At 42.8% G+C, this 27159-nt stretch overlaps 1 protein-coding gene across 1 annotated transcript in view; it reads left to right on the top strand.

Annotated features, from left to right (window-relative positions):
• LOC120225136 (neuroblastoma-amplified sequence-like) overlaps window positions 1–27159 on the top strand; it is a 231412-nt gene that overhangs the window by 151521 nt on the left and 52732 nt on the right. The window contains exon 27 of the mRNA XM_039223359.1: window positions 24682–24900. Coding sequence (XP_039079290.1) covers window positions 24682–24900 — 219 coding nt within the window. The remainder of the gene's footprint in view (window positions 1–24681; window positions 24901–27159) is intronic.

Below are 27159 nucleotides of genomic sequence, written 5' to 3'. Positions count from 1 at the left end.
GAAATGAGTAGTGAAAGTTAGTGGTTAAGTCCTTTGTTCAAGGTCAGAAGCAAGTTAATAGCTGAGCCAGAATGCCATTCCTAGTCTTACCTGCTGCATGTTAGAGGTCTTACATGGTTGTCTTTACTCCATCCGACAGGGCCCACTCACCGTGTTCGAGGCAGCCTATTCCTTTACTGGACCCACCTATTTGTTCCTCTCTTACATGGGCTCCACACCTGCCTTCTTGATCCCTCCTTTCTGTAACTACAGAGGGATACAGCCACTTCTCCTCACAACTGCGCTTTATTATCTAAATTATGCCTCGTATCACCCAAAACTTTTCATCGATTCATCTTTTCCTCGACAGTTTATGTGTTCCTCTTTCAAAAAAGAAAAAAAATCTCTCTGTATCTAATTTCCTAGCACTGTTGTAACTAATTACTAGGAGCCTCGTGGCCTAAACAATACAAATGTATTGCCTTATACTTCCATAGGGTAGAAGTCAGACGGAGGTTTCACTGGGCTAAGATGGAGGTGGACAGAAACCAAGGTCTCCAGAGGCTTCTGGGGAGAACCCATTTCTTTGCCTTCTCCCATGCCTGGAGCCTGTCTGCCCTCATTCTTTGGCTCAGGGCTCCTTGTCCCCATCTTTGAAGCCAGACACAGTAGCCTCTCTCTGACCCTTCTGCCTTCACATCTTCCCGTCTGGACCAAAGCCAGGAAAGGTTCTCACATTTAAGGATCCAGGTGATGAGATTGTGGATAATGGAGGATGGCCTTCCCATCTCTGGGTCCATATTGTTAACCACACAGGCACAGTCTCTCCATATGTTCTCCATCAAGGAAACATATTCACAGGTTCCAAGGATTAGGATGTAGACCTCTTTGGGTCCATATTCTGCATGCCTGTACGTTTACATACACTAAGGGTTTAGAGACTGTTGTAGGCTTTATAATAAGGTTTTATAAAAGGACTGAAGTTAGGGGCGCCTGACTGGTTTAGTCAGAAGAGCATACAACTCTTTGTCTCAAGGTTGTGAGTTTGAGCCCCACATTAGGTATAGAGACTACTACAGAAAAGTAAACTTAAAAAAAAAAAAAAAAAAAAAAAAGGACTGAGGTTAAAACCAAACTGGGAAAATGAAAAAATATTTAACTCAAAGCTGAAATCTATTTTTATCTATAAGTAAGTGGCTTTTAGTTTATCCCAATATATAACATTTTGCTTTAAAGCCAAAAAAAATTCACATATCTCTGTTTCTAATTTCTGATATGTGTAGTGTGTATGTGCATACTGAGTGTGTATATGCATACATATATAGAGAGAGAAAGAACCACAGGGATCTTTATGTATAATTATTGGAATATTGAATGAAGATCTTTTTATTATAATTTTTTAAACAAATTTTAAGTAATCTCTACATGCAATGTGGGGCTCGAACTCACAACCCTGAGAGTTCACTGACTGGCACTAGCCAGGCGCCCCTGTTACTAAGATTTTTAAAACTGAAAGGATATCTAATCCACATTTGTCTTAGAAAGCACTGACTTCATTTCTGAAGCCCCTATTCGTAGGTAGAAAGTAACATACTCCTATATTTTTTACGACTTTATTTTTTTGGAGGCGCCTGGGTGGCTCACTTGGTTAAGTGAATTTAGCTCAGGTCATGATCTCACAGTTTGTGAGATCGAGCCTAGTATTAGTCTCTGTGCTGACAGCTCAGAGCTCAGAGCCTGCTTCGGATTCTGTGTCTCTCTCCCTTTCTGCCCCTCCCTAGCTCATACTCTGTCTCTCCCTCCCTCTCAAAAATAAGTAAACATTAAAAAGAAAAAACTTTAAAAAATAAAAAAATGAGTATTTTTTTAGAGCAGTTTTAGGTTCACAGCAAAATTGAGAGGAGGGTACAGAGATTTTTCTTATGCCACTTGCCCCTATCCATGTATGGCCCCCCTCATTACCAACAACCCCCCTCAGAAGTTACATTTTTGTTACAGCTGATGAGCCTACATTGACACATCATCATCACTGCAAAGTCCACAGTTGGAATTTCATGTTGTGTGGTCTTTTCAGAGTGGCTTCTTAAACTTCGTGGCATTTAAGTTTCCTTTCTGTCTTTTCATGACTTGATAGTTTATTTCTTCTTTGTGCTGAACAGTATTCCTTTGTCTGGATGTATCATAGCTTATACATCCATGCACCTATTGAAGGACACCCAAGTTTTGGTAGTTTTGAAGCGACCTGCTATAAACATTCATGTGCAGGTTTTTATGTGAACATAAGTTTTCATCTCCTTTTGGTTAAAACCAAGGGGCATAGTTACTGGATTATATGGTAAGAGTATTTTACTTTTGTAAAAACCTGCCCAGTTGTCTTCAAGGCAGCTGCACCGTTCTGCATTCCCACCAGCGACGGGTGAGCATTCCTGTTGCTCCACACCCTCGCCCAGCATTTGATGTTGTCAACATTCCTTATTTTGAGTCATTCTCACAATTCTGGTAGGTGTGTAGGAGTATCTCACTGTTGTTTTAATTTGCATTTCCCTGAGGATATATGATGTGGAAAATCTTTTTATGTACTTATTTGCTATCTTTATATCTTCTTTGGTGAGCTTTCTGTTAAGATCTTTGGTCTATTTATCAATCAATATTTTTTAATTGTTTTAAGAATTGTATTTTGTAGAACAGTCCCCTACCAAATATGACTACTACAAATATGTTTCCCAGCCTGTGGCTCTTTTCTCCTTCTCTTCACATTGTCTTTTGCAGAGCAGAAGTTTTTAATTTTAATGAAGTCAGGCTATCAGTTTGTTTTTGTTTTTTTTCATGGATTTTACCTTTGGTACTCTATTGACAAACTCACAGCCATCATTCACAATGATATCCAACATCATCTAGATTTTTTTCTTTTGTAGTCTTTCAGGAGTATTTTTATAGCTTTATGTTTTACAGGTGAGTCTGTGGTCCATTTCGAATTAATCTTTGTGTAGGGCATAAGGTCTGTGTCTGGATGCAGGCTTTTGCATGTGGACATCCAGGGTTCCAGGACCATTTGTTGACAAGATTGTCATTATCCCATTATACTTCCTCTGCTCCTTTCTCAGAGATCAGTTGGCTGTATTTATGTGAGTTGTACTTATATGTTAGCCCCCTCCCCAAATTTTATGGTGTTCACTATTGCTTTTATAATCATACTAAACTCGACTATGAAAGTATTATAAAATGTTTACTCAGTGTTACAAGATGACTAAATGTTAGCTCTTTTTTTAAATCTCATAATAAGTATTTTTCCCATTGATCTCTGGCTTTAATATAGTCATCATTTGACTCCTTTGATTCTGAACTGAATGAGCTTTATTCCCACCAGATACATTCAGAAAATGAGCTTTTTTTCATTGCCACTGTTCTAGGTGCCGTAAACACAAGACTGCCAAGTTTGCCCTTGAGAGCTCATAGTTGATTGGTGCACATGTATGCATGTGTAACAGATGAATTATAATTTAATATAAAAAGTGCTATTGAAGGGTTTAGTAAATGCTCTGTGTAGAAGGGAAGACACAATCAACATTTACTAAAGGCCTTCTGTTTCAGGCATAGGTTTGTTAATGATACCCAGTAGTGATGATTGTTTCAGGATTTGCAAATGTGCAAAGCATACCACCCTCATCTGACTTTCAGCTAGCCTGTGCATATTATTGTAGTTGTGAACATTATTCTTCTGGCCTTGCTCTTGAATGCCTTTGTTTTTAAGGAGCTATTGTCTTCTGTTTTTAAAGGTGAGAGTTTAGTCTGAGAAGCATATCCTATCTTGACAAAAATGCAAAAAAACAGGAGCTTAGGAGATAAGCATAGAAGAAAAAACTTAAAAAGGAATTGTTTTTCTTTTGCCATTATGACTGTCAAAGGCACAGAATAAATGGGAACAGAGAATACCTGAAGGATAGAGAATACAGTTTTTGAAGCTTGCTGTAACGTTAACATAATCTACTCATATATAAATAAAATATAGATAGTTCTGAGAAAAATGACCTTCTGTCACAAGACTCTAAAGAAAGTCCCCCGTTAAAGGTTTTACATGGTATTTATACTTCCAAAGTTGATTATTTGTCCTAACTGCCCTTTTTCTATTTATTAAGATTTAAAAATCCATAAGTTCCTAGAGAAGTCAGTCTGATTTCCCCATTTGGCTTAGAATCTTCTTATTTTTTCAAGTATATATCATTGGTTAATTTGTTCATTCATTGAACAAATATTTATTGAGTGCTTGGGAAGACAGCTTGTAAGATGGCCTGTAATGATCCCTGCCTCCCAGTATTTAATCCCCTGTGTAATCCCCTCTCCTAGAGCATGGGCTAGATTTACTGATTTTACTCTAATGAACTGAATGCAGCAAAAAATGATGGGATGCCTCTTACAAAATTCGGTTACAGAAAGATTGTGGTTTTCTTCTTGGTCACTTACTCTTGGGGGGTATGGCTGCCATGTTGTGAGGAGCTCCATACAGCAAGAGACCACACCACGTGAGGAAGCGTTGAAGTGGAGCCCCTCCTGCCACCCAACCTTGTGGTCATGTGAAGCCACAGTCCTGACCAGTGGTTTGGTCATAACCTCATGAGCGACTTCGATCCAGAGCCACACCCAGATTCATGATTTATAGAGATTATGAGATAATAAATATTTAAGCTTCTAAACTTGGGTACTTTTTATACAACATTGGAAAGTCATTATCAACGCCTGCTGCTATAAGAAATTGTTCTCAGTGCTGGGTATATAGCACTGAGCAGAATAGACAGGTACCTGTGATTTTAGGGACAGTTCATTAGGGACAGGTGGAAACCAAACACTAAAGAACGATGATTAAGTTCAGACATGTGAAATGGCAGTCAGTACAAGAGAAAAGTAAACCTGGAAAGGGCTCAAGATGGCAGAATGGCTGGAATTTAAAATTAGATGGTCAGAGAAGACCTCAATGAGAAAGATATTGGTGGCAGGAGATGGAGGCCATTAGCCTCTTGCTGCTTCTGTTTTCTCAGTCAGCAAAGAGACAAAGAGAGATAACTCAGTATGAGTATGAAGTAGGGACTGTGGAGATTTTTTTTAAAGTTTATTTATGTATTTTGAGACAGACAGTGCATAGGAGGGGCAGAGAGAGAGAGAGAGAGAGAATCCCAGGCAGGCTCTGCAGTCATTTGTGGGGTCCACTATGGTGCTCAAATCCACAAATTGTGAGATCATGACCTGAACCAAAATCAAGAGCCGGATGCTTAACAGACTGAAGCACCCAGGTACCCTGGCACTGTGGAGATTTGAGAGAGGAGAAGACACAAAGCAGTAATCATGTAGGAGAGTGGGAAAAATAGGGAAATGTAGTCCGATCGCTGCCCACCTTCTAGCATTTTAAGAAGTGCCTCTCCCAGTTTTTAACTGTAACCCTAATTATGAGCTCCCAGAATGTTAGGAAGTGTCGCATTCCTAGAATCTGCATGTTTTGCACAAACGTACCCCCACTCCAGTGCCTTGGCTTTGACCCTCCTCTTGGCCTTCCTCTTGCCAGATGCCTATTTTTATCCTTAATAAGATTTATATGTTCCTAAAACATATATTGGATTTTTTTTTCCTTTTCAGTTCAGGAGTTTCTGATGATGAAACACGAATATTACGGTTCCTTACCTAAATGACTTAGTACCAGCATAGTGATTTGAACGATGCTTGGGCAACAGTAAATAGTAAAGTGAATGTCTGCTACTGTTGCTAATGCTGCTGCTGCTTTTGTTGTCAGTGAGCCCTGCGCTGGTCCTATGCAGCAAACCCTAAGGGGGTGTGAGATGTGATCCCCACCTTCAGTGGGCTTGCAGTCTAAGAACACAAGAGAGACGTTGGTAAAAACAGAGCAAGGCATTCAAGGCAGCATGGAAAGGAACACGGGGTTTGAGCATAATCATTTCCCCTGTACACTGGGTCATCTTACAGTCCCAGGTCTCTCGGAGGGGTGGTAACGGCGCAGGTATTATCATCTCCTGTGGGAAGGTCACATTCCTGAAGGATTACTGCCCCGAGTTTTAATAAGGAGTAAGTGTCCAATCCCACTTTCACACCCGGGTCTCCTGATCCCAGACTTGTGTTGATTGCATGACACGGTTCTGCTTCAGAAGCAGAGGAGAAAGGCCACTGGAGCTGAAATAAATCCAGGACATCGTTGTTTCGTAGGTTCACAGACGCATAAAAAGTCTAATTTTAGGAAGTTGGAGAGTTTGGTCGTAATGGGCCTGTGTTATGAAGAGTCCCCAGAAGACTGGTGATTTTGAATGTGAAGAAGTAAGAAGCCAGTGGACGCCTGGGAAGGGCGCACAGCCTGGGGAAGGGCCGTGGAAGGAGGGGAGAGAAGTAGCGGCCGGCTGCCGCGTTCAGGTGCTGGTGCCTCTAGTGTCTCGGCAGCTCTGCGTAACCACCGGGTGCAGTAGACACCGCCGCCCTGTTTCGTGGTGTGTGAAACAGCTCAGAGAAGTTAAGGGACTTACCCTAGACTGCTGGCATCTAAGTGACAGACCAGGATTTGAAGTTAAGTCTGTCATATTCTGAAACCTGTTCTAAACATGCTATTTATACAGACACTGTGGCTCTATTTGACAAATTTATTTCCACTTGTTTACTTTAACTTAAAACTGATAACATTATGTCTTTGCAGGGTAGTGGGGAAGCTGGGGGACAGTCATTAAAACATAAAACTGAGGTGCCTTTGTCAGGGCAGCGACCTGGAAATGGCTCCACATGCAAAGCATTTGAAAACAAACTGGCAAGAAGGGATCAGCCTCACTTTCCTTGTGCTCATGCTCCATATGTCTTATTTGTTTTTTTTGTCTGTTTATTGATTTTTTTAAATGTTTACTTTTGAGAGAGAGAGACAGAGTGTGAGCAGAGGAGGAGCAGAGAGAGAGAGGGAGACACAGAATCTAAAGCAGGCTCCAGGCTCTGAGCTGTCAGCACAGAGCCCGATGTGGGGCTCGAACTCACAAGCCGTGAGATCATGACCTGAGCCAAGGTCGGCGCTTAACCAACTGAGCCCCCCAGGCGGCCTGGTACATCTGATTTGTGAACATGTGCGTGGCTCAGAACGGAGCTGGGTAGTGCATGGAGTTAGCGTTGCGCGCTAGGGCAGAGACCGAAGGAGGGATGGTCCGTGTGTTCTTTGCTAGGGCAGATGTACATGGTGTGCTCTGTGCTTTAGAATTCTGTGATGGTTTGTTTCTTTCAGGCTGTAAGGACAACCCCACCTCCACCCCCCAGGTCTGATCACTTCAGTCTGTGGGGCATGATAGTAAGAATACTGTGTCCGCTGAGGATGTGAGTGAAGGGACATTATCTCAGTGGACAACTCACAAGTCACGACATGGAGGTGTGATCCTGCTCACAGGCACTTCCCTCTCCCCCAATCCCCCACCCCACTGCACTCTCACAGTCACACCTCCACACACATCGTGCATATTAAAATTGCCTTAGACCTAATCCTTTTTGATTGTCACTGCCCAGCGTCTGTGGCTGCCTTTGGCTGCAGTGCTAATCTCCGGTGCCATCAGCTGTGCTCAGGTTATGAAGAGGCTTGTCGCCCTATTTTTAACAGGCTCCTTTTGGCCACTTCCTCACAAGAGGATTGTGGACGTACATTTGCTGTGGATATTGGGATGCGCAGAAGTCTGAGTTGTCCTTCAACATCCGTTAGTGTCCCCCCAACCCCCATAACAATAGGATAACTAATATTTCCTTCCAGAAGTCTACCATAGTCCTCCAGGCTGAGTTGCCTTCATTTACTGCTTCACATCCAAACAGATGCCAGAAGAGAGAGAAGAGAATGTTTATTGTAACGTTACTCTGAATTGTCCAGCCAGCCCTGGGACATAAATGCTTTATCACCATTTTTACAGAAAAGAAAATTAAGGCTCAGAGAAGTTGAATAACAGCTCCAGTGTCTTATGAGCTAAAAGTGGCAAAGTCAGGATTTACATAGAGGCCTGTTCCCAAAATCTTGCTTTCTGTTATCTCCCTTGCCTGAAAAAGTTGGCTGCAGGAGCCCATTTGGGGCAATCATGATTATCTGCCTGACTGGCAAACTGAAAACGCACTGTCTGTCTGTGCTGGGAAAATTATTTCAGATTGGCTAAAGTAATCATTAGTGACAGAGACTGAAAGTTGGCCAGTCCAGTCATAAATGACGAGGCCTCTGCTCCCGAGGAGGAGTCTGGCGGGACGCGGAGCCTGGCCCCCCTTTAGTAAGTGCAAGAAGGGAGGCACGCTCCTGGCCCGGAAGCCGGCAGCCTCTAAATCCACAGCGAGTGGCCATCATGGGGACGACAGAGGAGCAAAGAAGCAACCTCAGAATCATGTGGTATTTTACCATGAAAAGAAAGCAGTGGGGAGAGGAGGTCTGATAACATCCCTACTGAAATGACTTCTCTGGTGACTCCCCAGTTCTGCTCCGTGTCTCGTTCAGCTGTAACTCCTTAGTGACATGGGCTCCCTCAGCTTCTCCATTCTTTGTTCATCCTGTAAATTCCATTCTCTCATTTTAGTACCGTTTAAACTTATAAACCCATTTACCTCCTAATTACTATTCTATGAGTACTTTCTCTAGCCTGTGCACCAAAGGAATTTGGAATAAAAGGCCATGCCCTCTCTTCTGCGCTCTTGCTGACTGCTTTTTTTGGGTCTTGGTACCAGTGGGGAGATCCTGGTCTAATTGAGCCCATCTCAGGATACTGGTTAGTTTTGCCTGCTTGACACCCAGGGGTACTCTTCACAGATGAAGATGGTCAACAGACACATTTGTGAAGGATTCATAATTGATGATTTGATGTATGTGATTCATGATGTAGAAGAAGCAAGGTAGACATGGTCAGTAGTTGAGTCAACAGGGCTGTGGTATGGCCAGGAAAGGCCAGAATAGAAGAGGTGTTTGAGCTGAGTCTTAATAAATGAGGATATTTGTCATGAGTACCACGAAGGGAAAGCTTAGAAGGGGAGGAACATTCCAGACAGATACAGTAGTTGTAATAAAGGCATTAAAAAAAAAACAACAACAACAAACCCTAGTACCTTCAGTAAACTACGAGAAATACGGTGTGAATGTGAAAGGGTAGGAATGAGGCTATAGAGATAAGGAAGGGCCTGGTAATGAAAAATCTCACGTACTTGGATAAAAAGTTTATACTTTGTCCTGGGCATGGATCAGACGTAAATTTTAAGTCACGTAGTGACACTGTCAAGTTTTCACTTTAGAAGGATCGCCTGGGGGGCTTAGTCGTTTAAACATCCGACTTTCGCTTAGGTCATGATCTCGCGGTTCGTGGGTTCGGTCGGGCTCTGTGCTGACTGCCAGCTCAGAGCCTGGAGCCTATTTCGGAGTCTGTATCTCCCTCTCTCTCTGACCCTCCCCTGCTCACGCTGTCTCTCTCTCTCTCCTAGAAATAAATAAAAATATTAAAACAATAAAAAAAAGAAAAAAAAGAAAGATCATTCTGGGGGCACTTGGGTGGCTCAGTCGGTTAAGGGTCCAACTTGATTTTGGCTCAGGTCCTGATCTTACAAACCGTGAGATCGAGCCCCGGCCCAGGCTCTGCGCTGGCAGTGCGGAGCCTGCTTGGGAATTTCTCTCTCCTCTTTCTCTGCCCCTCCCCCTGCTCCTGCTTGGCTCGCACATGCACATATGTGCGTGCTCTCTCTCTCTCCCTCTCTCTCTAAATAATAACCTTAACAAAAAAAGAAAGATCACTTTGGTGATGATTGGAGAAGTAACCGATGGCACAGGCCTGGGGACAGGGAAACTCCAGTGTGAAGGCCAGTGCAACATTTTTTCTCTTTTTTTTTTAAATTGAAGTATAGTCAACATGCCATGTTCTATTAGTCTCAGGTGTAAAACATACTGATTCGGCAATTCTGTACATGATGCAGTGCTCACCATGATAAGTATAATTATCATCTGTCACCATACAGAGTTACTACATTATTTTTTACTGTACTTCAATACAGTCAGTACTGTATTTCCATCCCTATGACTTCTGTATTTCATACCTGGAAGTTTGTGGCTCTTGATCCCTTTCACCTATTTTGCCTAATCCCTGCCTTCCACCCCACCCCTAGCAATGTTTAGTTCTCTGTATTTATGGGTCTTTTTTGGTTTTGGTTTTTAGATTCCATATGATCATTGGTTTTCTCTGATTTTTTTCACATAACACCCTTTAGGTCCATCCATATTATCACAAATGGCAAGACCTCTTTCTTTTTTATAGCTGAGTAATATTCTATTGGGTGTATAGAACACATCTTTGTCCATTCATCTCAGTGGACACTTGCGTTGCTTTCATATCTTGACTGTTGTAGATAATGCTGCAGCAAACATGGGGGTACATATATCTTTTCAAATTAATGTTTTTGTTTTTCTTTTGTGAAGAGTAGTAGAATTGCTGGATCGTATGGTATTTCTATTTCTAATTTTTTGAGGAATCTTCATGCTGTTTTCCATAGTGGCTTCAACAGTTTACATTCCCACCAACTGTATGTGAGAGTTCCCTTTTCCTTACATTTTCTCTTACACTCATTATTTCTTGTCTTTTTGATACTAGCCATTCTGACAGGCATAAGGTGATAGGTCTCGTGTGGTTTTGGTTTTCATTTTCCTGAGGATTAGTAATAAGCATCTTTTCATGTGTCTGCTGGCCATCTGTATATGTTCTGTGGGAAAATGTCTATTCAGGTACTCTGCCTGTTTTTTAATCAGATTATCTATGATTTTTTGGTGTTGAATTGTATGAGTTCTTTATATAGTTTGGATATTAACCCCTTATCAGATAAGTCATATACAGATACCGTCCCCTCATTCAGTAGGTTGCCTCTTCATCTTACTGATAGTCATTGCAGTGTCTTGTGGGAGATGATGGACCAGGGTAAGGTGTCAACACCAGACTCACTTGATTTGTGATCATTATTATAGTATTGGCATATGTGCTGCATGCATTTGTTTCTGTAGTGCATTTTTATAAACATTCTATGAGGAAATTCCACACACTATATAACCTTTTTTTTTTTTTTTCCACTGAATCCCCTAGAAGAATTCCTTAATCAGAGTATAACCAGTTTTTGTCCAGTATACCTGGTCTGATGAGGGATATTTAATGCCACCTCTCTGTGTAAAGACTATGAGACATTGATGCCACTGATCAGCAGATGTTAAAAATTCTCAAGAGGAGCACAGAGAAAAAGTTTAAATTCGAGGAAGTTTCGTATGGTAATATTGTGGCTTCTCAACAAGTTGAACTGAATTGAATGTTGATGGATTTTAGACACATCTTAAGTTCTTTTAATGGTAGCATGGTGACAGAGAAAGAGGCAAGTTTATAGTCAGATCTTCCTGAGTTCCCATCCAGCTTGACCTTGGGAAAATTACTCTATCTTCTGAGTTTTCCACACTGTATAATGGAGAACAGTAGTCACTACTATATAAATATAGATTAATTTTTGAATGTTTTTAGACACAAATAAAAAAATCCAATTAAATTGGCTTAATTGACCAGAAAATTTACTGGGCTGATGAACTGAAAGGTCCAGAGGTAGGGGCTGACTTCAGGGTCAGCTGACTTAGCAGCGAGTGGTCATCAAAGAGCCAGTTTCTTTCCATCTCTTTTCCCTGCTGTCTTAGGGTGTTAGCTTCATCAGAAGGTTCTTGGCTTCAGTGTGATGGCTGGAAGTAATTGGGGCTATGCTGCTTCCTAATTTATATCCAGGCAGATGGAGTGAGCAAGCTCCCCACAGGCACCACACAGAAATTTTAAGTTTTATGCTGATAAGATCACCCCCGAACCGACCCCTGTGGCCCTGGTATGCCAGGTCCCGATTGGCTTTGATCTGGCGGTAACCTGCACTAACAATCAACGGTGGGGAGAGGGGTGGGGTTCCCTGAATGACCTGGCTTAAGTCCCCCCAGAGCAGCACTGAGCGGGTCCTTTACAGACCGCACGGTCAGCTCCTGGTACACGTGCTATTGAGCGGATATCAGGAAGATGCCCACATTATCAGGAACACGTACACATGTAACCATTGTGAGGATTCAATAAAATAACCTGTATAAAGCTCTGGGTGCAAGTACGCACACAGTATTAGTCGGTTCCCCTTGCTTTTCTTTATCCTGTTTTATTCTTACCTAGAAGGTAAAAACAAAAACAAAAACATTTGATTTCTTTTTAGTCCAATTTCAAAACTCTAGCAACAGTTTCGGTTTTAAATGATCCTATGTAGTTTTAAGTATTGGATTAAGATCTGGATTTTCAAAGTTACATTTGGTTTTGATATAAATTTAGTGGATCTACATAAATTGATATTAATAATTATAGTTTGTGCTGTGTAGCCCATGCCTGCATATGATAGGGAAAGGTTTTTAAATGAGCGTGTGAATGAGTGCTTTCAGATCTTGTTAAAACCTGTTTACGCCCCACAGCAGAGGGCGGTAGCATTCATTACTGATTGCAGGAATATTTCATCCTATTTCTAACAGTCTTCATGTCTTTCCCTATTTAGATAAAGGTGACCTTCAAGCTGTTGAAAAACTTAGGAATGTATAAGCTTATGTCACTGCTGAAAGTGAATAGTAAAAAAGAATAGGGCCGTTCACACTTGCTGAGGAATAATAATATTTCTGTGGTTATTCTACAAGGAAAAAGTCAAAGATAAAGTGGGCTCTCTGTCCTGCATCATTCATTTTTATTATATAAGCAATTGATAGTTAAAGCAAAAAGGCAAAGTTATAACATTGATTTTCTATTAAGTATATAGTTGAATGTGACAAGAGGTACATTCTTATTTTTGTGGTTGAGTATCTGGTTAACTATATTAAAGCAAAATTGTTAAGATGTCTCAATTTTCATTTGCTGTTGCATACTATTTAAGATATTATTTAATGATATATTTATAACTTAACAGTGCTTAAAATGCTATCTAAGCACTGGGAATAAAAAAATGAATAAGATATGGGCCCTGTTCCAATGGATCTCATAATCTAGTAAGGAAAGCAGTCTTAGAAATAAAACATACATGCAGCATTCAGTGTCCATGCAGGAATTAATGTTATGCCATCAGTAAAACATAAAGTAATTTCTTCTTTAATGAAGTCAATTAAATCTGACTTAGGCAATTTGATACTTCGTTTGTAGCCTCCATGTTTGCTGGCCCCTGCAAGTCATCGTGTTATCGCTGGAGCGGATTTGCAGGTGTTTTACAGACTGAGTTATAACCCATTAGTGAGGCCTGTAATTAAGTGTTGTGATTGGCATTAAAAACGAACAAACCAGAAAGACTAGAATGTAGATTAACATCAGAAAATATCAGTATGCATCCCACCACGTAGGGGTTGTATTGTTTCAGGAAACTTTTGTTTGCTTTTCATATATGCATATATAGATATAGGTGGTGAGCTTTGGTATGCAGTGTGTTTCTTACTCTGGGTCTTGGACAAAAAGGTTTGGAGCCTGCTGGGTCAGCTGATAGGCACCCGGCTACCTGTATCCGGGGAAGCACATAGTGGGGCAGCTAGCCCAGGACAGCATTTTGGTGTCTCTTAGTTCTGTTACATACTCATCTGTATCCACAACTGCCCTTTTCTTTCATCTCTCCCTTCCCCATCCCCCAACCTGTCTGGACTCTTGCAGTGACCTCCTTCCTGTCCCTCCGCTACCATCCCAGGAGCCACCTCCAGGCGCATCCCACATTCACCATCAGCCAGTTGATTGAGTCCTTCAGAAGTTTAAAGTCCCCAGAGCTTACAGTTATAGGTTGCACACTTCCTTTGCCATTACAAGTAACCTGGGGAAGCTTGTGTAAAAGACAGGTTTCCTTCTGTCCTTCCCTAATGCCTTCCCTAGTGCTAGTGCCTTCCCTAATGCCACATAGAGAGTTGTAAGTAGAGGGCTCTGGGATTCTTACTTTTGAAGTAGCGCTTAGTTATTTCAATGCACATGGTCTAAAAATCACACTCAGGGAAACCGCATCCCAGATAAAGGCACCGGCATGGTCGATTTCTGGTCAGAACCCTTTTCCTGGCTCACGGTCAGCACCTTCTTCCTGTGTCCTCACATAGTGAAGGGACAGGGAGCTCTCTGGAGCCTCTTTGTAAGGCGATATACCTTCAGCCAGGGCTCCACCCTGCAGACAAGTACCCCCACAGGCCCCACCATTAACACTGTCACCATTGGGGGATGGGATTTCAACATCTGAAGTCTGAGAGACACATACATTCAGACCATGGCTCTTGCTATCTAAGACTTTTTTGTCATAATTTTAAATGGGTATAAAGGAGGAGGTAATTCTCTTTATTTTACATGTTGGCATTAAAGTAAAACTGTTAGGTAGCTGTTTGTTCCCAGAGTAATCTACAAATCACACAGTGATTTGATAACTAACACGGTCCCTTTAAAAAGTATAAGAAAAAACGCATCTTCAGGGGTTAGAAAGGTTGCATTCTTCCTTGTCAAACAATTTGTACTCTGTTTCTTTTGTCAACGAGAAACAAAGCTGGCACTAGTTAAAGGCAGTAATGACAGATTTGTTTAAGTTTATTTATTTTGAGAGAGACAGAGACAGCGCAAGTTGAGGAGGGGCAGAAAGAGAGAGAGAGAATCCCAAATAGGCTCCACCCCTTCAGCAAGGAGCCTGACACAGGGTCCGAACCCACGAACTCATGAGATGATGACCTGAGCCAAAACCAAGAGACGGACACTTAACTGACTGAGCCACCCAGGCGCCTGGAGACATTTTATTTCGTGATTCCTACTGCCGCAGGGAGGACAGTCCACGTTAACTGAGCTCAGCTCCTCTGAAATAAAAGGCAGGAGACTAAGTGAGGGGTTGCACTAAAGGAAAGGTCCTCACGGGTTGGTCCCTGGAACTGGGCCACTCTCTGGGTTTGCTAAGTGATGCTTACCTGGCAGGAAGCAAGCCTTGGGTCTTTATGGCATTAGAGAGTGCAAGGTGGTGGAGCACTGTGCTCCCTGACGCTGCTGCTGGGTCCTTACCCTCCCACACGGGGCAGGGGGTGGGGGGGGAGAGGCATGGACTGTCTCCTTGGATGTCTGTGTTTTAAAGAGATGCTTCCAGGTTCTCTGGAGATGGCAGATTTACATACCAGACAGGCAGAGAAGGGTTTACAATGGCAGGCTTTGTAAAGTCACTGCTCCAGTAAGGGGCTCGGGGGCCTCTCGGCCTATCTCTGGGTTTTGGCTGAAATAAACAGTAAATTCTACTGGCTCTTTTGAGTTTCTCAGGAAGGAATCTGAAGAGAGACTTTGGTCACCTTAGGGGCACCTGGGTGGCTCAGTGGGTTAAGCGTCTGACTTGCACTCAGGTCATGATCTTGTGGTTTGTGAGTTCAAGCCCCACATGGGACTCTGTGCTGACAGCTTGGAGCCTGGAACCTGCTTCAGATTCTGTGTCTCCCTCTCTTTGCCCCTCTTAGCTCGTAGTATGTCTGTCTGTCTGTCTCTCAAAAAGAAAAAAAAAAAAACATTAAAATTTTTTTTAAAAAAAAGAGAGAGAGAGGCTTTGGTCATCCTAGAGACATGGCCTTAGGCTGTGTGATGTCACAGTAGAGTCTGGTCAGGCCTCCTACTGAGGAAGTCTGGGATTCGGTGAACAAATACCCTGAGTTGTTTTATGCCAAGAATGTCTGTAGTTCACTATTGTGTGATTTTAGCCAGTGCAGTATTTTTATGCTTAAAAGTCCTTTCTCTGCACCAAAAATAATCACATAAATAGAAATAAACATCTAAAGTTTTTCTTGTGACCACAGCGCTACGATGTTTTTAAAATATTATTCTGTATTGAGTTACTGTTTCAGTCATAGATTTGATGAGAACAGCATAGATGTGTTAACTTTTGATACATAAGAATTTATCATAACATTAAAAGTGTATTTAAAATGTACCTCTTCATGAGATGCTTAGGGCTTTAAATATTGCTTTTTAATTAGTTTATGTGCCCTTTGATGAGTGCTGCTTACTGCTGGATTGCGATTACCTTCAACCTCACTTCTTCCCCTTTTACATTTTCATGGATAAGGAATGTTTGAAAACCTTGTTCACAGTGGATGGGGAAGGAGCTCTGTCCATCTCTTGTTAAAAATTATTTTTAATGTTTTATCCATTGACAACTCCACAGATGTTTCATAAATTTTGTTGAAACTGAAAGAAGTGGAAACTGGACTGTGCGGAAAGAATTCATTATCCAGTTGTTGGAGTCTCGTCACACCCCAGGGTTTTCAGTTGTCCCTTGTTTGGTGGTCTAGAACTTTTGAGACTCTAGGTCCATGTAGCAGAGTCAGATTCAGGAAGAATGTGGTGCATGTCTTTCTTATGTAAGTGGAGGAAGGCCCATGTGAAAGCAGAGTTGAGAAAGAGAATAGGGTCGACACCTTGACCTCCAGAATGTTCTCAGGATCAGTTTCAGGACAGAGGGTTTAGAAAAGGTGAAGATCTAGAAACTGATTCCCTTAAAACTCTCTGCCCCGGCATCCCCTTCAGAAAAGCTTTGTGTGCTGATGACACACATCCCCACTGGCCTCAAGGAGAATGTATAAGCTCCTCACCATGGCACCGCTGGTGACCACAGCCCTCCTTTGCATCTCTTCCCCTATAGGATGGTCTCCTGCCTGAGCACACACAGACTCTGTTCACACCACTGTGGGCTCTTCCTCACCCCTAGAACAGTGACTGTCCAGGTCTGATGTGCAAGTGACCCTAGGGGAGGTAGGGTCTAGTTTTTTGTGGCAGTGGGGTTTAGGGGGAGCCGTGGAGCATCAAACTCCTGGGATCATTTGGTTGTTTTCAAAAATATTTCTTCCTCCTTTCCCAAATACACTATTAGCTGTTGCTCTGTACCCACTCCTCCACCTCCCTGAGATCCTTTGAGGTAGTGAGCTGCTGGTTTTGGGAGGAAGAGATTCAATCCCTCAGGTGTTCTGGAGTCACAGCCACAGAATGTTCTCTTTCATAAAAGCCTTTTTTGAAAGTCCCTATGCTTCTGTCTCTGCCTGAAATCTACCCACACACACACTTCACCCACATGAATCCTTGATCATTATTCAAGTTCTGGTTCAGACGCTCCCTCCTTTGTAAAGACTTTCCTGCCTTGCCAAGACCGACATTTTTTTCTTGGTGCACCCACATACTATGTTTTATTCCTGTTTACATTTTAGAAGTGCTTATTTTTGTGTCTGGCTTTCCCGGTAAGATGTATGTTCTTCACAGATAGAGAAGAACTTACCTTGGTATCCCCCTGTGTCAAAACCAGCTCTAGCCTGTGGTAAGTGAGGAAGTGTTTGCACTCGAAAAGGAGGAAGGAGAGAGAGAAGAAAAGTAGACGGGAATCTAAGAAACAAAACAGATGAGCACAGGGGACGGGAAAATAAAAAGAGAGGGAGACAAACCATAAGAGACTCTTAAATACAGAGAGCAAGCTGAGGGTTGCTGGAGGGGAGGTAGGTGGGGGATGGCCATTAAGGAGGGTGCTTGTTGAGATGAGCACTGAGCATTCTATGTAAGTGATGAATCACTGGGTTCTACTCCTGAAATCAAGACTACACTGTATGTTAACTAGCTTGAATTTAAAGAAAGAAGGGGGAAAAAAGTAGAGGAGGTTGTAAATGGGGACCTAAAAAGAGAGGCTATAGGTATTTATCAGCCAGAGATGTTCTTACATCTGTCAAATTAGCTGTGATGTTAAAAAAAAAAATGTGAATTTTGCTCTTGACTTTCCCGTTATTTAATAGTTACTATTAGCAACAAAAACACTGATTTTTCCAGCTGACTGTGGGTAGCAACTGGGTTTTAAGTCACCTGCCATTTCCTAAACATCAGCCTTATCTTCAAACCCATGCTGTGTTCATTCTAAAAAGAAAACGGTCTCCGCTTTGCAAGGTTTATCGCCTTAGGGAACCTGCAGATGAGGAAAGTTGTCTTGGTGAATTCTGAATGAAGCCATTACCTGAAAACAATAGGGCTGATTGTGGCGACTTCTGCGTTAGCTCCTTCGCCTCCCGCCTTCCCAGTCAGGGCGATAAAGCACCGTCCCGCCAGCTTGGCCTGCGCTCACCCCTGCGCGGACCCTCCCCTCTGCTTGCACCCTGGATTCCAGCCAAGCCAGCCAACCCCCAGGTTCCCCACTGGCCCCCTTGACCTGCTGACCTCGTGGGGAGCGCCTCTGGTCTTGGGGCCTACTCACTGCGGAGGCTCAGCTTGGGCGTGGCCCACTTCCGGAGACCCACTTCCGGTTGGGCGGGGCGCCCTTCCGAGGCCTCTGCCTTGTCTCCACTTTACCCTATTGCGGTTTTGTAACAGGCGTGCTTCTTTGTGATGCCTTTTATCTCCCCGTATTTCTTACTATAATGTACCCAGGGGCAGGGACCCGACCTCGTTTTGTGTGTCAGCACGTAGTCGCCGGGTGTGCATCCAGGGAACGCGCTGCGAGTCGCCGCCAGTTTAACGTCCTCGCGTCTCTTCCCGCGAAGCTCCCCATCACCCCAGGTGTCCTCCTCCTGATGACACACACCTGCCCCCGGTTTTGTTGTTGTTGTTCAGGCCCTTGAAAACATCCCTTTGCAGTTTCACAGGAAACAGGACACCGCAGAGGCTGTGGTAAATTGGAGCCTTTGGCCCCATCGGGACCCCAGGTTTCTAGGGCCATGTTGAGAACACGTTGTTTTCCTTGCACTTCTGAAGGTTCTCCTCCCTCCGCACCGTGTTGATCCGAGTTGAGTAATCTAACAGCGGTTTTGTGTTTGTCTGCAACGCGCTGAACATTGCATTAGGTGCTAGGAAATCCAGAGGTTTTAAAAGGCACAGTTTCTACTCTGAAGGATCGCCTGTAGTCAAGGAGATGTGTGTGTAACCGACGGTTTGAATGTGCTGTGGTCTGTTCTTTCATTCACGTGGGGTAACTAGCGTGCTTTCAGAGCGCCTGGCAGTGGTTTATGACCCCGGGAAGAGATGATGTCGGAGGCGCTTCCAGACGTGTGAACTCTGAACTGATTCTGGAAGCACAGATGAAGGGAGGCCTGAAGAAGGATGACGTTTTTTTCTCAGATGCCTGTAGTTTCATATGTTTCTGTGAAGTAAGATTCTCTGGCAATGTGTTTTTAATTGGAAACCGGGTAAGGCATTTTTCTGTAATTGTAATCCTCCGTATACAGGTTGCCTTCATTGGCTTCTAATTCTTGTAGTTGATGTCCCATAACTAGCCTGGCACACAAGGCCACTTACTATTTTCAGTTCTTCTTTCCAGCTATAGGTTTTTAACATTGTGGATCGGGGGTCACCCAGCTATGGCCTGCAGGTCACATTCAGCCCCCTGCCTGTTTTTGTTACAGCCCTTAGCTAAGATGGGTTTGTACGTCTTTTTAAAGGATTATAAAACCAACCAACCAAACAAAAGAATATGTAACAGAGGACCAGATGTCCTGTAAAGCCTGACATATTTTCTGTATGGCCCTTTAGACCTCTACTCTTTCTACACTGAAGTGCTCCCTGGTGGTTATACATATACCATATACCATGGCCTTTCCCACCTCTGCAACTCACTTCTGCTATTCTGTCTTTTTTAAATGTGATTCAGGGATGCCTGGGTGGCTCAGTTGGTTAAGCGTCTGACCTCAGCTCAGGCCATGATTTCACAGTTTGTGGATTTGAGCCCCGTGTTGGGCTCTGTGCAGACAGCTCGGAGCCTGGAGCCTGCTTCAGATTCTGTGTCTCCCTCCCTCTCTCTCTGCCGTTCCCCCACTCATTCTCTCTCTCTCTCTCTCTCTCTCTCTCTCTCCATCTCTCTCTCTCTCTCTCTCAAAAATAAACATTAAAAATAAATAAAATGTCAGTCATTCACTCGTACATTCAACATACAGAATGAGCTACCATTCTGGGTCTGGGGTTCTAGGAATATAAGTATCAGGGAGGCAGCACACAGATGGAAAGACAAGATGTCAGTAATGAGGAAGAAGGAACACAGAGTAAGGAGAGAGAGCGCCAGGAGGTGCTAGCCCCTGTTGAATGGTGGGGAGGCCCCACTGATGAGGCAGCCTCGGTGCCGAGTCCTGAGGGAAGCTCAGGAACAGCTGTGAAGATACCTGGAGAAGAACATCTCAAGCAGAGGAGCCCACGAGTGGAAAGGCGCTGACAGACTGCGTGGAGACCAGTCTGCCTAGAGCGGAGCAGGAGTGTAGAAAAAGGAAGGAAGTAGGCTTAGGCAGATCGGGTCCAGTGAAGAACAAGTCCTATAGGGCTTCACAGGGCATTGAAGGCTGGGTTTTATTTGTAGTAAATTAGGAAGCTGTAAAATAGATGTGAGCAGAGGAGTGACATGATCAGATTTGTTTTTAAAATATCACTGTGGAACTGGGTAATGCTGGAGTACCCAGTTAGCCCCAGGATCACAGTGGCTTAACCCAACCAAGGCTAATATTCCCGCATGCTCCTATCCCAGTTAGAGACTACAAAGGGCTCTCTACCATGAAGTCACTTAGGATCCAGGCTGATGGGAGCTCTTTCGTCTTGTATCGGTGCTGCCTGGGACCAGTCCCCTCTGCTACAGCTGGGAAGGAAGGGAGACTGGATAATGATGCATGCGGCTTGTATGTTGCCTTGGCTCAGAAGGGAAACGTGTCACCTCTGCTCAGATCTCATTGCCTGGAACATGGCTCATCCTAGCTGCAAGGGGACTGGCAAGTGCGTTAGAATCCACGGAATACTTGCGTTTGGTGACTGCTGCTCTCTCTGCCTCATCCAGAGACCAGTTAGAGCCATTGCAGTGCAAGAGGGGCGATGTGGCCTGGGACTGAGTGGTGGCGGTGAACGTGGTGGGAATTGGGTAGCCTGGATGTATTTTGAAGGTAGACCCAGTGAGATTCGTGGATGTCAGGGATGGTTCCTAAATTTCTCCCCCTTCCCACCAGCTTGTGTCCTATATTAAAAACGGTTTCTCTGAGCCTCGCTCGTGGTTTTCCACAGGGCCTACAAAATAGATGCACAAGACATACTTATTGAGTGCTAGAACAATAACTTTATTTTACACAACTCACAGCTTCTTAAATAGTAGTTACTAATTGCTGGCAGGGAAGAGTTCTACAAAATCTTCTCTTTCTTATTATAGAAATATGTGTATGAGTGATGTGTTAATGCCGTGGGCTTCAAAATAGAAGGTTAGGAACAGAAGTACCTTATGGCTACTAAAGTCCGTGAAGAAATTGTGATTTTTCTCTCCGGTACATTTGTCCATCTTTTTTCTCTTACTACTTATTTCCTCTATTACAGAAGAGTTTAAGGAAAGTAAGTCTAATAGACTTATTCAGTGTGAAACTTGTATTTAATCTCACCCTATAGTCTTTCTTTTTAAAAAAAAATTTTTTTTTTTTAACATCTATTTGTTTTTGAGAGACAGAGCATGAGTGGGGGAGGAACAGAGAGAGAGGGAGACGCAGAATCAGAAGCAGGCTCCAGGCACTGAGCTGTTAGCACAGAGCCTGATGTGGGGCTGGAAATCATGAACTGTAAGATCATGACCTGAGCCAAAGTCAGACACTTAACTGACTGAGACACCCAGGTGCCCCTCACCCTACAGTCTTTCAGCAATGAACCTGTTCTCACAAAGAGTAAAAAGCTTAAATGTCCCATCAAGCACAATGCCCAGGCAAGTAAAAGCCCTTCCATCTTTTATCATAATATCATTCTGCCTCTTGTACAGGCCCCGGCTCCCTGAGAAAAATTAACTTAGGTTTGCATTTATTTACACTCTGTATTCTTAGTAACTATGATTATTTAGTTGTTTTGAAAGATCATTAAGAGTGGGGGAGGGGGATACTTTTCTGACGATACTGGTGATGAGATCAAACAACTTGAACTCCTAGAGAATTCACTTTTCTCTACTGGCCGGTCTGTGGCAGTTCTATAGCAGATTCTAGGAAAGCATGGATGTCAGTATGAGGCCTGCACTCAGTATTGCTGGGCAGCTGGAGTCCACATGCTTGTAAGCATGGAGTAGGCACTTGGGTGTTGGAGCAGATGACTTGCCAATGGACCAGCTGTAGAGGCTGAAGAAACAGAGGATTCCAGGATGACTTGTGTATAGCTTGGTATAGAAACATGACTAGGCATTTGCTTTGCAGAGAAGAGACAGCATTTCACTGAGATACCAGCTGACACCAGGGAATGAGAAAAGCTTCTGCGTATGGAACCTAGAGTGTGGGCTACGGTGACATTATGAGGCTAGAGGGTTAGCTTCGGGCCAGCCTGGGAAAGTCCTTGAGTTACCATGCCAAGGAACTTGCAGACCTTATGAAAAGGTTTTTTCTAAAAGGGATTACATGGCAAACTTATTATGAAGATAAGTCTAACAGGTAGAAGATGGCCTGTGTATTGTATCAGTTGGCCAAATTAGAATTGAGCTTTCATTTATTGAGTTACCAACTATGGGTAAGGCATTTTGCTGAATGTTTTACATATTCTCTCATTTAAATTCTCAGAATGACATGGTATGGTAGATGATGTTTTTCACATTTTATACGTGACACAATGAAGGCTTGAAGCATGTTGTCAAGTGTCACCCAGGCAGTAAAAATTAAACACAGGTCTTGTGAGGGTAGCACTCTCCCTATACTATTTCCGGAGTAGGCAGTGGCGAGGCAAACTTGGGACAACAAAGATGGCGTCTGGACTCTTCCCAGGGCACAGAGACTGATTGTTTCTCTCAGGGCGCTGCTTTCCACACACATGAGCTGCCTGTCCTCTCCCTACTGCCTTGCCGGTCTGTCGTGGGAACCTTCCACGCCCCCTGACAGGCTGACATTTGGCCAGCTGGGTTTGCAAATATTCCCCAAACCCATGTGTCTTGGGGAAACGAAGAGGAGTGAACAGAAAGGAAGGATTTACGAGGCCATATTCTTATTTGTCTTTCCTTCTGTTGAGCACTTAGCCAGTGTGCACCCATCCTACGCTCCACAGAGCTCGGGAGCGGGTGGACACGGCAAAGTGGAAGCTGTGTGACGTGCAGTGAGAGGGGAGCACCAGTTCCATGACCAACGCACCTGCATTCTGGCTTTTACTTTTTGCCCTCACGCGAGGAACCCCGACACATCACAGAACCTCCCCGGGGCTCAGTCTTTGCATCCACATGATGGGGGGAAGTAAAGAGGGCTGTTTTTCAACCAGAGAAAAGAGTTCACAGGGTATGGGAAGGAGGAGAATAATGTAACTGTTACTTGTGGTCAGAGGTGGCTTCTGAGTCTGTTGTACACCCAGGTGCTTGGGGGTAGCAGTTTGGCTACAAAACTTACTTGAGGCTGCATTTGCAAATCACACACTTAGCTACAGTTCAGTGGAAATAGTACTTTCCTAAAGTTCCTTTTTAGCCACATTTGTATAGACCAAAGGAAATGTCAGCTGTCCTCATTATTCCACATGAATTCTACGAAGAGTGACTCGGAGGCAGCTGGTGGGGAGGGTTGAGGGGGATTTGCCGCCTGGTGTGCTCACTGATGCCATGTGGATGCCTGTCGTACTTTTCAGAATAACCAGACACATGGTACCTGATTTTGAGAAAGAAAATAAAGATAAGATTTTGTCCTAAGACTCTTCATCTGTTTTGTATTTGATTTTATTTAAATCCACTCAGAGCCCTTTTAAAGCTATAGTAAAAATGTGCTTGAGTAGTTGATGTGAAGCTAAATCTAGGATCCAAAACAGCACGAATCAGTGGGGCCTAAAAAGGCCCAACATGGCTCACAAGTCTATGGTGCATCCATCAAGGTGGGTTACGTTTAGACTGGAGGCCAAGTAAGCTTCATGTTTTTAATATCATTAGAAAAAGACAATTCCTGCATACCTAACAAAGTGACTTCCGCATGTGACAACTCATTAAATACTTGGTTGGTAATTGAATGAATACATTAGCATAGAAAATATAGAAAATTGAGAACAAAATTTCTCATAATCCTAACATTTTAACATAACAGTCACGCACGTGTGTGTGTGTGTGTGTGTGTGTTTCTGTTCAGCCATACACATAGGTTTAGTTCACATTTTAATACGAGCATGGTGTAGACAGTTTTGTGATTTCTGATTCCTAAAATTCAACATTTTATGATAAGCACTTTCCAAATTGCTAATATTGATTTTATATCTAATTTTAACGGCTGCATAATGTTCTGTCTAGTAACTGATTATAAATTAGTTACCATTTCTCTTATTACCAGGCAACTAGATTGCTTTTGAGGTTTTACTTTATAGTCTTATTCCAGTTGAAATCATTATGCCTATATGATTTTCTTCTTTTTAGTCATTTCCTTATAATAAATGATTGAAACTGGGAATTGTAACTGTAGAAATGACTCCTTGTTTCTGCACCATAACCAGTAATCTATCTGAATGCTACTTGCATCACAACACCGCCTACTTTTGCATTTTAGCATTTAAAAAAAATCTATATTTACTACTTTGAAAGGACATATGGTACCTCACTGTTGTTTTCCTCACAGAAGAAAAACTAATATAAAAAAAGTCCTAGACGTAAAGTTGTTTATTAACGTTTCACTCTTGTTCTCTACCTCGCTAAAACCTTATTAAATACACCATCTCTAGTAACGTGGGGCTGCTTTGTCTCACTGCCGCTCAATACCTTTTTTTGTTGAAGCTGTCCGTGGAAGCACGCAAAGAGATGACTAGAAAGGCTATTCAGACAGTCCAACATTTTATCGAGAAGCCACGGAAAAGAAGTTCGGAAGACAACATTCAAGAAGCTAGTGACCCTAACATCACCTATGCAGATGTCCGGGATCAGCTGGAGAAATCACTTGCTCACCTAGAAACTCTCAACCACACCTTCCTTGTGTCTCTGAGGAACAGTGAGCAGGTAATGAAGTGGAAACTTCCCCATGCACGCTCCCTCAGATCACCCCAGTGCATGCTTACCTTCGTCCTTTAGAGCTGTGTTGGTGGTTTGCATAGGGGTTTCAGTTTGCCGATGCCCTTGAAAATGTCCCTCAACCTTTTATCCTTTAGCCTCTTCACTACCTCTTGATTGTGCCCTCCCATTTGCAGGTTTTCATTCCAGAGGATTTGGGGCCACTTCTCAAGACTGAGGGACTAGGGTGGGAGGGGTGGGGAATGGGGCCCCCGAGTTGGGCCCAGGATGGATGCCTAGGGGAGGGAGTGGTCACTGAGGCTGCAGAATGATAAGGATGGTGGTCTGCAAGCCCTGCTTCTAGCTGGTAGGTGTTTTGCTCTCCCACGGAAAAATGATAGATTTTTCCCCTTAATTTTCAGAAAAATTCAGAAAGAGCCATCCATGCCTGCTTCCGATATTTTAAAATTATATGCCCCTATCCTGTTTATGTTTTATGGTTCCAGTATAATTTTATTGATATGCATTTTTTGGTTACTAAAATTGTTCCTACTTGGTTTCTAGTTGAGGCCCTCATGGTGTCTCAGAAAATACTCTCACGAGAGTCAGGAGCCCCTGCTTATGATGACTCTTGAGGTGCTTAGGATGGGGGGTTAGGATAGCAGAGGGAAACCCTCTGGAGCTTTTCTAGGTTTTCTTCTGTACTGTTACAGCCAAGGGAGTTTAAGCTCTTCTCTTCTGTAACTGAGAAGCTGACAGATCAATAAGTAAATGGTCTCATATAGGTAAAAACAGTGTAGATATACAGATATATAAGTAATATTTCATGTGCCCCATTAACGTTACGGTAAATGAACCCGTAAGTGGCCACTAATCTCCTCTTGTATTTTTCTTAAACCTTACATATTGACTGAATTGTATTCTTGGCTTGTAAAGAAATATTCCTGACTAGAAAGATCGGCCAGTGGAGAGCAGTTCAGATAATGAACAGACGAAAGACTTCAAAATGTGTATGAGACGCATAAATGCAAACCCTCATGGAAAAGATAATGAGAAGAATTCAAAAGTTTGATAGCAGTTTTATTTCATTTTGTATTTTTCAGTGCTATTAGACTGTCTAATGAATAACATTAAATGATGTACAAGCCGTATAGAAGCCTTTGCAGGGAACAAATTGGCTTTACCAATCTTGATTTTATCCTACTGACATGTACAGTACTGTCATCCATAATTATAAAAACTAGGGTAAAATCTGAATTCTTCCAAGTAAAAAATGATTATACTGATTAGTATAAAAAATTTAAATACTCGTCCTTATTTTTTAAATTAAATATGCTGTATTCAAGCCTGGAGAATTATCATTACCGTCCTTGGAACAAGTATTATCTTTCAGTGACTTGAATAATGCAAATGGGCCAAGGGGGTTATTAACAAAAACAGCCGTTTGTTTCTACTAGGCTGAGATTTAAAGGTAGCAAATGACTGCTTGCAGATGCTGTTCAGTCAGACTGCGGATGATCTATAATAGGAGACTCTTCTGGTTCCTAAATTGGACCTTATTTGATTTTACTGGAGTGCCTTTCATAACAAAACACTGGAAATAAGCTTTAGCCCTATACATTTGTCCGTTTTAAGTTCAGGCCTTAACTTTAACCTCTTTAATGGTACACGCGGTGAAAGAAGGCCCCCGTACCCTACGTTAGCGCCGTCTAAACTAGAGGCTTTTATCCTGTGACACCTCCCTTCCCTCTTGCTCAGTAGGGACCTGTGTAACTGTTCTGTTGAACTCACGGGCACTTTCTTTTTATCAGAAGTCTCACAGTGGGGAGAAGAGTAAAATGAAATGTCGTGTGCCCAACTCCCAGCATCAGTAATCATCAGAATATGACCCGTCATCTCATGCCGACCCCACCTGCCCTCTCACCCTGCTCCTGTGGACTGTTTTCCAGAAAATCCCGGTCATCTTTTCATTCTATCCCTAAATAATTCCGTATCCATTTCTCAAAGGATACGTGTTAACACAACCACTATAACATTATCCCAACCAAAACATGAACAGTGATTCCTCAGGATCATCACCAGTTAACGTTTGGATTTTTACATGGTGTTTCTCAAAGACATGGTGTTTCTAGATAACCTGAGAAACTATAAAGAACCTGGAAAGCATTCTAAACACTAAGTGATCTTATTTGGTATGATGAAAAGTAGTAGGCCCATTTTATAAGTTGTTTGTCTTCACATTAATTTTTACAGATATTATCGAAGAGG

The sequence above is a fragment of the Hyaena hyaena genome, unplaced genomic scaffold (genome assembly GCF_003009895.1).
Source record: "Hyaena hyaena isolate Hyena2069 unplaced genomic scaffold, ASM300989v1 scaffold_1348, whole genome shotgun sequence".
NCBI lineage: Eukaryota > Metazoa > Chordata > Mammalia > Carnivora > Hyaenidae > Hyaena > Hyaena hyaena.
This window is presented reverse-complemented; position numbering and strand designations above follow the sequence as displayed.